This window comes from Caenorhabditis remanei, chromosome IV, assembly GCF_010183535.1.
Source record: "Caenorhabditis remanei strain PX506 chromosome IV, whole genome shotgun sequence".
NCBI lineage: Eukaryota > Metazoa > Nematoda > Chromadorea > Rhabditida > Rhabditidae > Caenorhabditis > Caenorhabditis remanei.
Window position 1 is genome coordinate 20446993 of NC_071331.1, and position 13558 is coordinate 20460550.

General features: G+C 40.7%; 3 protein-coding genes across 3 annotated transcripts; 2 read left to right on the forward strand and 1 right to left on the reverse strand.

Moving 5' to 3' along the window:
• Positions 1-752: 752 nt before the first annotated feature.
• Positions 753-2562, forward strand: GCK72_015385 (uncharacterized protein; the record flags this gene model as incomplete). Its single annotated transcript, XM_053730831.1, has 2 exons — positions 753-873; positions 2306-2562. 2 exons carry the CDS (start codon positions 753-755, stop codon positions 2560-2562), a joined length of 378 nt encoding a protein of 125 aa, XP_053585603.1.
• A 697-nt stretch (positions 2563-3259) lies between these two features.
• Positions 3260-4276, reverse strand: GCK72_015386 (uncharacterized protein; the record flags this gene model as incomplete). Its single annotated transcript, XM_053730832.1, has 2 exons — positions 3260-3457; positions 4208-4276. The coding sequence occupies 2 exons, from the start codon at positions 4274-4276 to the stop codon at positions 3260-3262; spliced, it is 267 nt and encodes an 88-aa protein (XP_053585604.1).
• A 517-nt stretch (positions 4277-4793) lies between these two features.
• On the forward strand, positions 4794-8176 carry GCK72_015387 (uncharacterized protein; the record flags this gene model as incomplete). Its single annotated transcript, XM_053730833.1, has 4 exons — positions 4794-4978; positions 6043-6291; positions 6533-6598; positions 7873-8176. The coding sequence occupies 4 exons, from the start codon at positions 4794-4796 to the stop codon at positions 8174-8176; spliced, it is 804 nt and encodes a 267-aa protein (XP_053585605.1).
• Between the last annotated feature and the right edge of the window lie 5382 nt (positions 8177-13558).

Below are 13558 nucleotides of genomic sequence, written 5' to 3' on the forward strand. Positions count from 1 at the left end.
TGACATTTTTTGTCGGTGAAAATGGAGTGCTAAAAATATGGTATAAACACAAAAAATGCTTAAAATAACGTTTCTCGTTGATTCCCGTTAAAATTTAATCGAAAAAACTTTCAGATTTTTTAATAGAATTTTCATTTCCCTTAGGGGCTATTTTAGACGGTAGGGAGCGGAGCCAAATGAAATATGGACCAATGTGTTATTAGGTGTCTAGCTACCGCCTATGCATAATACCAACTCATAAAAACCGGTTTGACTTTTTTCTGTACATCGCCATGCTCGAGTTTCACAGAGAGTGTGTCTTAATTGACTAAATTGCTTAAAATCCCATGAAATCACTTCAAAACACTCAAGACCCGCTTCTCTACCAATTGACGGCAATGTCAGTGATCAGAGGGAGGGAAAAGACTAACAGCGACCACTAAACGTTTTGAAAATTTAGAAAATACCGTATCTCAGGCTGAAAATGTTTCAGAAAGTTGGTTTTGGGTTCAAACGACTGAAATTCTGCTCAAGATTTTTTTGAATCAGTTAAAACTACCTTAAAAACCTCGAAACCGAATTCTCGCGTTTTTGACACTCTATCCTGGCCTGCGGCACATTAACGACTAGCCATAGTAAAAAGCCACGGATATAGAACTTGCCAAGATCTGCATTTTGGTATGTTTTTCACCCCGTGACATTGTGTTTCAAGCCAGCTACGCCGGTTTACATTATCAAGTTTACAGCTACCCCACCCACCACCACCTACACCTATGTTTAATCTCCTGCAAGCACAATTGCCTTCAATCTTCCCACCATTTCCTATTATGATGCAACAAGGAGAAATTGGTACAATGAGTCTACAGCAACAACAACAACAGATGTATCATTATGGTGGGTTGAGGGGAGCGGGAATAAAGTGTTGATATGGGTTTTACTAGGGAAGGTCTCCAGGTGATCGTGGAGTTATGGGTCGAGACCTATATCGTTGGAAAGCTGAGAAAACGCTGATTCCAAATATATATTCAATTTTTACCCTCGAGGCCTGGTATTCGAGAAAAAACAAGGTCAAAGTTTGGACCCCTGACAAGTCACTGCCGATGTTTTTAACACGTCGGAAAGGTAATGACTTGTCAGGGGTCCAAACTTTGACCTCGTTTTGTTTCGAATACCAGACCTCAAGGGTAAAAATTGAATATATATTTGGAATCATCGTTCTCTCAGCTTTTCAACGATATAGGTCTCGACCCATAACTCCACGGTCACCTGGAGGTTTTCCCTAGTTAGTTCAGCTGTTATAACCCATTCGCACTTTTAAAACTTTTTTAATGAGTAAAGTACGGTAGAGAGCCGTCGTAAATTGAAATACCCACACGTTGCACAGTCCTCTCAAGTGATAATCCGCGGTGGAGCGCGATTGCGCCGATTGTTGGCGCAATTCTCGTTTTTCAGCTTAAAACCGATTATACACTGATTTCTCGAAATTTCAGCGTTTTCGCTGGTTCAAAAGTAGTAACAAGTGTTCAGCGGACAAAAATACATCATTTGAGTGTAATCTTCTCTCATATTGTCGAAAAATAAAAAAGTTGAACGATTTTAAAGAAAATCAACTGAAAAACCCATTTTTTGCCACTTTCAGAAGAAATACGAAAAATTGGGGCGATTTCATTTGTTCTCGTTAAGTAACATTTATGAAGATGACTGTTGCAAACATTTTAAAGCCCAAATACGTGTTATAATATTCAGAACTGGAATTATTGAATCAATATTCAATTTCAACTTTTTTCCAAAATATAGTTTTTTGTTAAATTTTTGGTCTAGAAGTACTTGAAAGGATTCAAAATAACATAACAGCAACTGGAAAGACTTAATTAGCAGGAGAAATGCACTTTTTATTGAAAATTTGAGAATTTTTTGTTTCTCCAAAAAAAAATTAAACTGGCTTTTTGGTGTTGTAAAGCTGCATTTCATGGTTTGATGGGCACATATTCACTTCTTCACTTTTTTATTTTTAAAAAACGGGAAGCGCGCCAGCTATGTGTGTTGTGCGCATTATCACTTTAGAGGACTGTGCGTTGCCCTTTGAGCGAGCGGGCAGACTAGAATGACTCTGGCATAGACAATGCTGCCGATTTACACGGCAACCTGCCCCAATCTTCAGCATGTCTTACAACTGCGCTGTGCGAAATTGAGAGACTTTGAGAAACCTCGAGGGTATTTCGGTGGAGGGCAGTTGTAAACAGTGTCATGAGCAGCTAATAAACAACCAAAAATAATTAGGAGAGTCACATCGTCTTGCTCTACCAATCTACTAAACATATTTCAGGCCAATTCCTCCACCAATGCATGATTCAAACTCACGCGCAACAAATGGCTGCATTTTACCAGAAAATGTCGGAAACATTGGCATCAAATGAGTCATTGCCTTCGTCAAGAAGAACCACCACTGACAATAGTCTTCATAACTCTACGGCAGGGACACCTAAACTGGAGAAAGACAAAGATTCTGATGAATTTCTAAAGTTCAATCCAGACTTGTTCAACTCCCTGTTCAATTATAAGATAGACACTGATGATTGTTAAATTTCTCATCCTTTATTTTTTATTTCAATCGTTTCGTTCCACACTGTTCTTATTATCTTAACTTTGACTTCCCAACTTTATTTTCTTTTTTTGTTGAAAAAAAATTCGGTATGTTCTAAATAATAATTTTATTGTTAAATGAAAAAGAAAAAAGTTTAACAAGTGAAAAATTGAGATATAAAGTAATAGATTAAAGCATATAATGCACTTCAAATTGTGATTATTGAGAAAGTTGGACAATTAGGAAAATAAATACTTTTACACGATAAAATTTTGGATGATTTTGTTGGAAGTATTCATTTACGGATTCGCCACCGAAGATGTACAGTTTTTGGAATTCCAGGAATTTCTAGAAGGTTAGTTACATAACCGTTTCTCTAGTAACATTTTCAGACCTAAAAATGAATATTGATGGACAAATGGACAACTTTTAAGTATATCTGGGTATCTACACTGAGAAATCTAAGAATCCAACTGGACACCATATGTCTATCTTAAAAATGATGAAAACAGTTTGTATCCCATTGACTTGATTCACAAGTCGAAACAGAGGAAGAGACCCAAGACGGCTTCTTTCAAAGAAATTAGAGATCCATTTTTTCTTCGGTATTGAACGTCCTGGGCAGTCTCATTTCGTTGTTTCCTCCTCTAATAACGCTTCGAATTTGACCCATTTTGGCATTTTGTGCACTCGCCATTACAACACGGTGGCAATGTCACAGAATCTGAGTAGGGCCAAATCGGTGCCGTGAGGTAGAGTGGTGTAGGAATTCTCGGTATCGACATAAATGAAGGATTTGTAAGTTCTGGGGAAGCTTCGTATAATATCGTGGCCTTTGTGTAGAGAATCAGTCACTTCGATTCGAAACGAATTCAAAATTGAAGCGTCAAACTCCTGAAAATGAAAAATTTATATTTTTCAGGAGATATTTGAAGCTGGTCGAGCATACCAACTGTTTTTGTCTAGAATTGGAAAACTGAATTGTGATTTTTATTGTTTATTTTGAGCCTATAGTTCAGAGTTGTCCGGAATCCGGATTCCGAATTTCCGAAATTTTCATTCCGGATTCCGGATTCCGGAAACTGAAAAATGGCATTCCGTACAACTCTGCTATAGTTACCGTATAACCTGTAATAGAGGTGTACCCTTTGTTCAAAACGGTATATCTTGGTTCCCTATAGAGATATCGAAAAGTTGTCAACTAACAAAATGTAGTTCGATATTTGTAGAATATAATTTCAGTTTATAAAAATGTTGTATCTTTAAAGCGAGTCGAGATATTGTGCTTCAAACTACTCAAATTCATCTCATTGATAGCTTCAAGAATAGTCTAGATTCTGACTGTATTGGGTCCTACCACGCAAACTACAGTAACCTCTACTTTTCGTGGCAAGACTCAAATCGTTTCAAGCAAACAAAACAGCTGAGTTGCAAAATTATACTGAATTTTTCAGGAAAAAATCCTATTATTTTAATACTCACCTTATTTTCAATAAAATAAATCAAAAAATAAATACAGCATTTTCAAAAAATTCTAGAATTCAATAATAATAGCACAAGAAGGGACAGCCATGTCCGGGAGGTTGTCTAATATAATAAGTAATGAGGGATCCATAGGATACCTCGTTTTTTTTATATACCGACCATGTGAAGTGGGCGTGGCCTCGCGGGCACAGCAGGGAGTCCGAGGATTTCTGGGAGATATGGAATCATTTTGTCTCTTTGAGAACTCGATTGTACAGTGACAAGCGCCTTTTTGATTGATTACGGAGCGATTTATCCCGTCGACCACTTTTGACAAGACGTCAACATACCGTATATTTAGATGTCATATAATTGGCAAATCTAGATTTGAGAGAACAATTAACAAATATCTCATTTTTAGGAGTGCAGTGTCGAATTTGAACTTTGAAAACGTTTTTTTTCAAAGCCATCAGGGATGTGCGGATCGAAAATTGGAAATTCCATTTTCCTTAAAACGTTAAATAATTCCGTGACCTCTCCTCTTTTCCCCCGAAACTCATTTTCCTCGAAAAACGAATAAATCGATTTCTGAATATATTCTCCTCATTCCCAACCTTTTCAATATTCAGTCATTCAATTCAAAAAGAGACATGAGTAGTGAGTTTAACCGGGGCGGAGGGGCTGGAGGCTGGGAGACCGGGTTTAGAGGGTGCCGGAGTGAAAAATAGTAGAAAATTTGAATTTTTAGTGGAAAATAGTCTGGGAAATGATCAAGTTGAAAAAAAGTCAAAAATTTGCAGAGACCTATTCGGAGCGTCTTCGTGATGACTTGTTCAACTTTTTCGCGACGGTAGCTGTAGAGATTCAAGTGGAGAATATCAAGATTCAGGAGCAGGCGATGGCGATTAAGCCTCAATCGGCGGCTGTGGTGGCTGTCACGGAGGCGGCGAGGTGAGGAGGGGGGTACTGTAGCCAGTTTTCGAAAAAATTAGGAGAAAAGGAGCTTGGACTATTTTCAATGTAAAATTTGTGAAATTCTACACATTTTGCGATAAAATTCATGTCAATAGCTTCAAAACTGTGAAAGTTACAGAATTTCGAAATTTTTCGAAAATCTTAAAATCACAAAAACTATCGTAACTCGTTCGGCCTTCAACCAATCATTATAAAACTTATATATTCAGAATCAGCGTACCAAGACGGTTTGAACGAGTATAATCATGACACATTTTGGAAAGACTCAAATTTCAGACCCTCTAGGCGCCTGAAGGTGGTCAAAAATGCTTAAAAATCAAAGTGGTCTGAAATAGGTCATGATTATACTCATTCCAACCGTCATGACACGCTGATTAAGAATATATAAGTTAAGAAAAGTATGCCGCAATACTCGAGGAGTTAGAGAAGTTTTTGTGATTTCGAAACTTTTCGAAATTTGTCGAAAATCCGTAACTTTTTAAGTTTTGAAGCTAGAAAGTTGGCGTTAGGCTTAAAATGTCTAGAATCAAAGCGGCTAGTTGCACAAATTACAGCTTCAAAAATGTGAAAGTTATGGATTTTCGAAATTTTTCGAAACTTTTCGAAAATCTTAAAAGTTACAAAAAGTGTTATAACTCGTTCGGGCTTCGATCAATCATTATGAAATTTATATATTTAGAATCAGCGCATCAAGGCGGTTCGAATGAGTATAATCATGGTATATTTTGGAGTTACTCAAATTTCAGACCATGTCCTGGAGGTGGTCAAAAATTTTCAAAAATCAAAGTGGTCTGAAATATGTCATGATTATACTCTTTCCAACCGTCATGACACGCTGATTAAGAATATACAAGTTTGGAAAAGTTTGCCGCAATACTCGAGAAGTTAGAGAAGTTTTTGTGGTTTTAGAACTTTTCGAAAAGTTTCGAAATTCTGTAACTTTTCAAGTTTTAGAGCTAGAAATTTGGTTTTTGGCTTAAAATGTCCAGAATCAAGCCGGCTAGTTATAAAAAATACTTCCATGACCCAATTTCTTCCAGTTCCCGTCTCTTTACCGCCCTTCTCATCACGATCGGAGTCATCTTGCTTCTCTGTGTTCTAATCGTGTTTCCTGTCATCTGTTGTCTCAAAAAGCGTGGAGCATTCTCGTCAGAACACGTTCATGATGATGATGTCGAGTTGCCGGATGAAGGGGATGACGAACAGAGATCTCCACGAAGGCCGGCGGCCGTTTCTCCCGCGAGAGCCTTCTCTCCGGCACGTCATCCGTCCGCTTCTCCGGTGGCTAAGTACGTGTACCAGAAAAACATTGCTCTGAAACTACAATTTTCAAATTCAGCTCGTTTCCAGCTTTTAGAAAAGTACCCACAAGCCTATATTCTGATCACTTTGGGTCTCGCCACGAAAACCACAGTAATCCCGAAAATTGGGTTACTGTAGTTTTCGTGATGGGACCTTATATGGGCTTGTGGGTACTTTTCTGAAAGCTCTCGACGAGCTGATTTTGAATATCATATTCATTTTTTCCAGATCCCCCAAATCACCGATCCGTCGTGGAATTTCAATGAGACCACCGGGAACACCGACAAGAAATGGGTTGGCGCCGATGGGATTGTCGCCGATGAGAAATCGATCTTATTAATTCCGTTCAGTTTTTTTTTATAAAAAAAAACAAAGCGAAAGTTGACAATTACAAATGAAATTTAGTGATCTTTCCTTTTTTTGGTTGAAAATGTGTTTTTTGGCGCCATGATTACGGTAGCTCATTTTGTCCGCAAACACGATGCATCAGATCTTACGACATTTTGCAGAAAACTTGAAAACAATATGAAAATCTACTCTTGGCGCTCCTTTGGAGAGTATGTGATTTCAAATAGACACCAAGTTACTGTAACGTCAATTGTGTGCAAACACCAAATTCTAATGTATCAGACCTTACGACATATCGCAGACAATTTTAAACAATTGTGTTAAATACAGTTCTAGGGCCCAAAAGTGTACAAATCGTAGGAAATTATGAATTTTTGGCCAAAAATCGCTATTTTTCGACCTATAATTTAAATTTTTCTGCAACTTGCCGTAGGATATGATATATTGCGGTGTTTGCACACAATTAGAGGTACAGTAACCCAAGGCTTAAAAAACGCGTAAAAGGTGCGCCAGAAATGGAATTTTTTGAAGAAAGTTGACAAATGATCGGGCTAGTGTTACTGTAACCTTGATTGTGTGCAAACACCGAATTCCGATGTATCAGATATTACGACAAAATACACAGAATTTCAAAATTTTGACTTTTTGGCCAAAATCGCTATTTTTCGCCCTCAAATTCCCTTTTTTTTTAAATAATTTTTCATTGTCGAAACTAATTTCAAATTTTCTGCAACTTGTCGTAAGATATGATACATCACGAGTTGCGGTGTTTGCACACAATGTATCATATCTTACGACAAGTTGCAGAAAATGGAAAAAAATGGATTTGAGGATGAAAAGTAGCAATTTTTGAACATTTTTTGGCCGAAAATGCTGATTTTTGAAATTCTGTGTAGTTTGTCGTAAGATATGATACATCGGAATTCCGTGTGTGCACACAATTAGAGGTACAGTAACCCAAGGCTCAAAAAACGCGTAAAAGGTACGCCAGAAATGGAATTTTTTCAAATTTTTCGAAGAAAGTTGACTTTTCCACGTGAATCATGGGGAAATTGAGAGTCATTTCTTTTAAAATATGCATTATTTAACAGCTACGTTATCAAGTGGAGAACGGTGGGTTTTAGGCTGTTTTAGGCCTATTTTAGGCCCAATTTAGGCCATTTTAGGCCAATATTAGGCCCAATTTAGGACCAATTTTTCAGTGAAACTTTCACTTTCAGAATCACATTTCTCGGATTGGAACTGAGTATCCTAATTGGCATCTCGTTCGTCGCAATTATATCATGTTGCTTGGCGATTTCAGTCTATTCGGTTAATATGATTGTACAGGACATTTTATTGGATAAAAAGAAGCAAAAACTAGTGGAAAAATATAAAGATGCGGAGGATTTGGAGAAGGAAAAAGAGAAAAAGTTGGAGGAAGAGGAGGATAAAAAACAGGAGGAATTGGAGAAGAAAGCGGAAGAAAAACGGGAAAAAGATGAGGAAGATAGGTTGAAGAGAAGGGGAATGCCGCCTGTCTGAGTGTTTTAATAAAATTTTTGTAGTTTTTGAGTCGAAAATTCGGAAAATTCAGACAAAATTACCCTAAAACCGATTTTCTTACTCCCGAGATTACTGTAGTCTCAATTGTGTGCAAACACCGAATCCCGGTGTATCAGATCTTACGACAACTTGCGGATTATTTGAAAATTTGGTGAAAAACGCGCGGAGCGGTTGCGTCGCGGCTTCGGACAAATAATTGAATTAAAATTCCCACGTTTTCAACCTTTTTTGTGATTTTTGTAGTTTTTAAGTTGAAAATTCGGAAAATTCAGACAAAATTACCCCTTTGGGAGTACTGTAGTCTCAATTGTGTGCAAACACCGAGTACCATCATATCTTACGACAACTTGCGGATTATTTGAAAATTTGGTGAAAAACGCGCGGAGCGGTCGCGTCGCGGTTTTTCACGTTTTGACAAAAACACCGCTACGCACACGCGACGCGTCCGAGGTCAAGGTCAGGCTAAAAATGGGCGGAGCTTATTTTCAATCAGTTTTACTCCGTGGCAAATCGATTTATTCCTATGATCTACCACTACCCATCGATCGGTCGTCTTCTTTATTCAAATTCTGTTGAGTCAAGTGGATTGTAATGATCTGGTAAGTATTATCAGTAGAGCGCGCTTTCTTAGTTTTTAAATTTGAATTTGAATTTTCAGTTTCAATAAGAAAATCGATTGGTCAAGCAAATGGAATTGAGAAGATTACTACGAATCGAAGATATTTATTGGAATTCTCGACGCCTCTATTGAAAATTCATTTTCTTTTTCAATAAAAATTTAATTTTTCTAGTTTTTCTGCTTAAAATCGGCTGAAAATCGGCTGAAAACCCGCAAATTACGAATTATGGGTTACGGTAGACACTCAAAAAACTATGTTGACCGCAAACACCGCCACGTCAAAATGCACAGAAAACCCAATTTATTTTTATGAGTTTTGAAAGCTTATTATTGAGTTAAATTATGACGGAAATGCTAATTTTTGAAGTTTAAATTGCTGAAATTCCACGCGCATGTATCTACACACGAGGGGGCATTTTTAAGGGGCATTTTTAGGGGGCATAGCGGTGGACTGGAAGACTCCCACCTCGAATACAAAACACATTTGCACTCGGTGGGAATCGATCCAAGAACCTTTCGATTCAAATCCATCCACGTAAACCACTTCACAGGTGAACCGCTGGGGAACACATATGGAACCGCGCGGTGGCGTATATGCGGCTAAAAGAATGAGGGTTGGGCCTTATATGTGTCCATATGGATCCCCGCGCGGTCGGCCGAGAACGTGGAGCGCATATGGAACGTATATGGATAGCATAATCAGCATTAATTCTACCAATCGCATTTGGTTGATTATTCTGTATGAAACACTAGAAAGGCTTAATTCATTGTTGTGATTGGTATGTAATGCTATAATGTTGTTTTACTTTTCCTTTTTCCAACTTTTTCACTTCCCATTTCTCGGACTTGTATATTTTCTCCTTTTTCTCGAAGTTCTTTCCTTTTTTTAAACAGATAATGGCAATACTTCAAAAAAAATTGAAAAGCACACACGATTTCCTATAAAAATCTTATGTTAGCTTGGTGGTTATAACACAATCATTGATTCTCAAGCTTTTCTTTGAACTCTGAAATAAAATTATACCCGTCGATGAAATTCGAAGTCTTGTATTATGACTTTACTTCGGTATGACAAATACTTACCGTCTTACCTTTAAATACACCTGAAAAATATGATTTCTTATCATACCGAAGTGAAGCGGAACATCAGACCCGAACTTCTCAACAAAAACTTAAAATTCTAGTTTCTTGAGAAAATAACAACTTTTGTATTGAAAAAATAAGTTTCCGCAAATTTGAATAGATTTATTTTTATTTTTGAAGTTTGCCATTATCTGTTTTGTGCAAAAAGAATGAAGAAAATAGGTGAAAAACTTCGAGAAACGGAGAAAATGGGCCCGGACTTATAGAAAAAAAATGTCGCGTCGATTTACGGTAAACAACACGCCCACGTGTAATTCCGGAGTGTCGTTGCGGCGGCCGGCCGCCACCCTCAAATATGGACCATACATGGAACGTATATGGGAGCTTTATGGGTGCACGCGCTGCCAGTACACAGAAAAGACGACCGCACGTATGCGGCACACGCGCGATCCACTTTTCATTTAGGGACACATATAGGACCCTATTCTGCCACTTTCACATATAGGATTCCCAGCGGTTCACCTGTGTTCTCCAAGCGGCCACATTTAGAAAGAATATTTTTGCTCAAAATAACTTCACGTCAATTTTGTTTTTAACACTCAAACTTGAATAGCGCATTTTTGTGTATTTCACGCGATGAAAACGAGAGTTGCTCTTGTTTTGATTTTTCTATTGTCAAATTAAGAAATAGATACTTGCCTGTTGCGAATTCGGAATATCAAGTTAATCACTACTTCTAGGGCGCTGAGCTTAGGGGCGGGGCGAGAGCAAGCTCCAGGGTGTCCTGTTTTAAGGTAATCACTACTTCTAGGGCGCTGAGCTTAGGGGCGGGGCGAGAGCAAGCTCCAGGGTGTCCTGTTTTAAGGTAATCACTACTTCTAGGGCGCTGAGCTTAGGGGCGGGGCGAGAGCAAGCTCCAGGGTGTCCTGTTTTAAGGTAATCACTACTTCTAGGGCGCTGAGCTTAGGGGCGGAGCGAGAGCAAGCTCCAGGGTGTCCTTTTTTAAGGTAATCACTACTTCTAGGGCGCTGAGCTTAGGGGCGGGGCGAGAGCAAGCTCCAGGGTGTCCTGTTTTAAGGTAATCACTACTTCTAGGGCGCTGAGCTTAGGGGCGGGGCGAGAGCAAGCTCCAGGGTGTCCTGTTTTAAGGTAATCACTACTTCTAGGGCGCTGAGCTTAGGGGCGGAGCGAGAGCAAGCTCCAGGGTGTCCTTTTTTAAGGTAATCACTACTTCTAGGGCGCTGAGCTTAGGGGCGGGGCGAGAGCAAGCTCCAGGGTGTCCTGTTTTAAGGTAATCACTACTTCTAGGGCGCTGAGCTTAGGGGCGGGGCGAGAGCAAGCTCCAGGGTGTCCTTTTTTAAGGTAATCACTACTTCTAGGGCGCTGAGCTTAGGGGCGGGGCGAGAGCAAGCTCCAGGGTGTCCTGTTTTAAGGTAATCACTACTTCTAGGGCGCTGAGCTTAGGGGCGGGGCGAGAGCAAGCTCCAGGGTGTCCTGTTTTAAGGTAATCACTACTTCTAGGGCGCTGAGCTTAGGGGCGGGGCGAGAGCAAGCTCCAGGGTGTCCTGTTTTAAGGTAATCACTACTTCTAGGGCGCTGAGCTTAGGGGCGGAGCGAGAGCAAGCTCCAGGGTGTCCTTTTTTAAGGTAATCACTACTTCTAGGGCGCTGAGCTTAGGGGCGGAGCGAGAGCAAGCTCCAGGGTGTCCTTTTTTAAGGTAATCACTACTTCTAGGGCGCTGAGCTTAGGGGCGGGGCGAGAGCAAGCTCCAGGGTGTCCTTTTTTAAGGTAATCACTACTTCTAGGGCGCTGAGCTTAGGGGCGGGGCGAGAGCAAGCTCCAGGGTGTCCTGTTTTAAGGTAATCACTACTTCTAGGGCGCTGAGCTTAGGGGCGGGGCGAGAGCAAGCTCCAGGGTGTCCTGTTTTAAGGTAATCACTACTTCTAGGGCGCTGAGCTTAGGGGCGGAGCGAGAGCAAGCTCCAGGGTGTCCTGTTTTAAGGTAATCACTACTTCTAGGGCGCTGAGCTTAGGGGCGGGGCGAGAGCAAGCTCCAGGGTGTCCTGTTTTAAGGTAATCACTACTTCTAGGGCGCTGAGCTTAGGGGCGGAGCGAGAGCAAGCTCCAGGGTGTCCTTTTTTAAGGTAATCACTACTTCTAGGGCGCTGAGCTTAGGGGCGGGGCGAGAGCAAGCTCCAGGGTGTCCTGTTTTAAGGTAATCACTACTTCTAGGGCGCTGAGCTTAGGGGCGGGGCGAGAGCAAGCTCCAGGGTGTCCTGTTTTAAGGTAATCACTACTTCTAGGGCGCTGAGCTTAGGGGCGGGGCGAGAGCAAGCTCCAGGGTGTCCTGTTTTAAGGTAATCACTACTTCTAGGGCGCTGAGCTTAGGGGCGGGGCGAGAGCAAGCTCCAGGGTGTCCTTTTTTAAGGTAATCACTACTTCTAGGGCGCTGAGCTTAGGGGCGGGGCGAGAGCAAGCTCCAGGGTGTCCTTTTTTAAGGTAATCACTACTTCTAGGGCGCTGAGCTTAGGGGCGGGGCGAGAGCAAGCTCCAGGGTGTCCTGTTTTAAGGTAATCACTACTTCTAGGGCGCTGAGCTTAGGGGCGGGGCGAGAGCAAGCTCCAGGGTGTCCTGTTTTAAGGTAATCACTACTTCTAGGGCGCTGAGCTTAGGGGCGGGGCGAGAGCAAGCTCCAGGGTGTCCTGTTTTAAGGTAATCACTACTTCTAGGGCGCTGAGCTTAGGGGCGGGGCGAGAGCAAGCTCCAGGGTGTCCTGTTTTAAGGTAATCACTACTTCTAGGGCGCTGAGCTTAGGGGCGGGGCGAGAGCAAGCTCCAGGGTGTCCTGTTTTAAGGTAATCACTACTTCTAGGGCGCTGAGCTTAGGGGCGGAGCGAGAGCAAGCTCCAGGGTGTCCTTTTTTAAGGTAATCACTACTTCTAGGGCGCTGAGCTTAGGGGCGGGGCGAGAGCAAGCTCCAGGGTGTCCTGTTTTAAGGTAATCACTACTTCTAGGGCGCTGAGCTTAGGGGCGGGGCGAGAGCAAGCTCCAGGGTGTCCTTTTTTAAGGTAATCACTACTTCTAGGGCGCTGAGCTTAGGGGCGGGGCGAGAGCAAGCTCCAGGGTGTCCTGTTTTAAAAAATGTTCATAATATAGTCCCAACATTCCAATAAGCACCCTCATCCAAATGACTAAATCAAGCATTGTGGGGGTGTATTCCAACGTTTAGGGGGATGTATAACCTAATCTTACGGGGGTCTATAACAGAAGGTACCAAAGAGGCTAAGCCTTAGAATTGAGAAAGAGCCTAAGCCTAAGAATTGCGAAGAGTTCTTCCAGGGTTATTTTTTGCTTTCAGGTAGGTATTCTTTATGAAACATACTAACAAAGAAAGCATGTACCGTTTAATACATTTTTTGCGATTTAATTATATTCACGAATGAAATGTTGCCTTTTTTATTTCAAGAAGCTTGATACAATTGCAATCGTGAATAGTAAAATTGTCTTCGTGAGTAGGCTCATTAGGAACATTCAAGACTTCTAGAAATTAAACAAGATTATTCATGATACATTTATGCGGATATGATGAACCGTATCAATTTTGGATGCTTATAAAATTGATTAGGGCTACAACATACAGTATCAAGCAGTAACTTTTTAT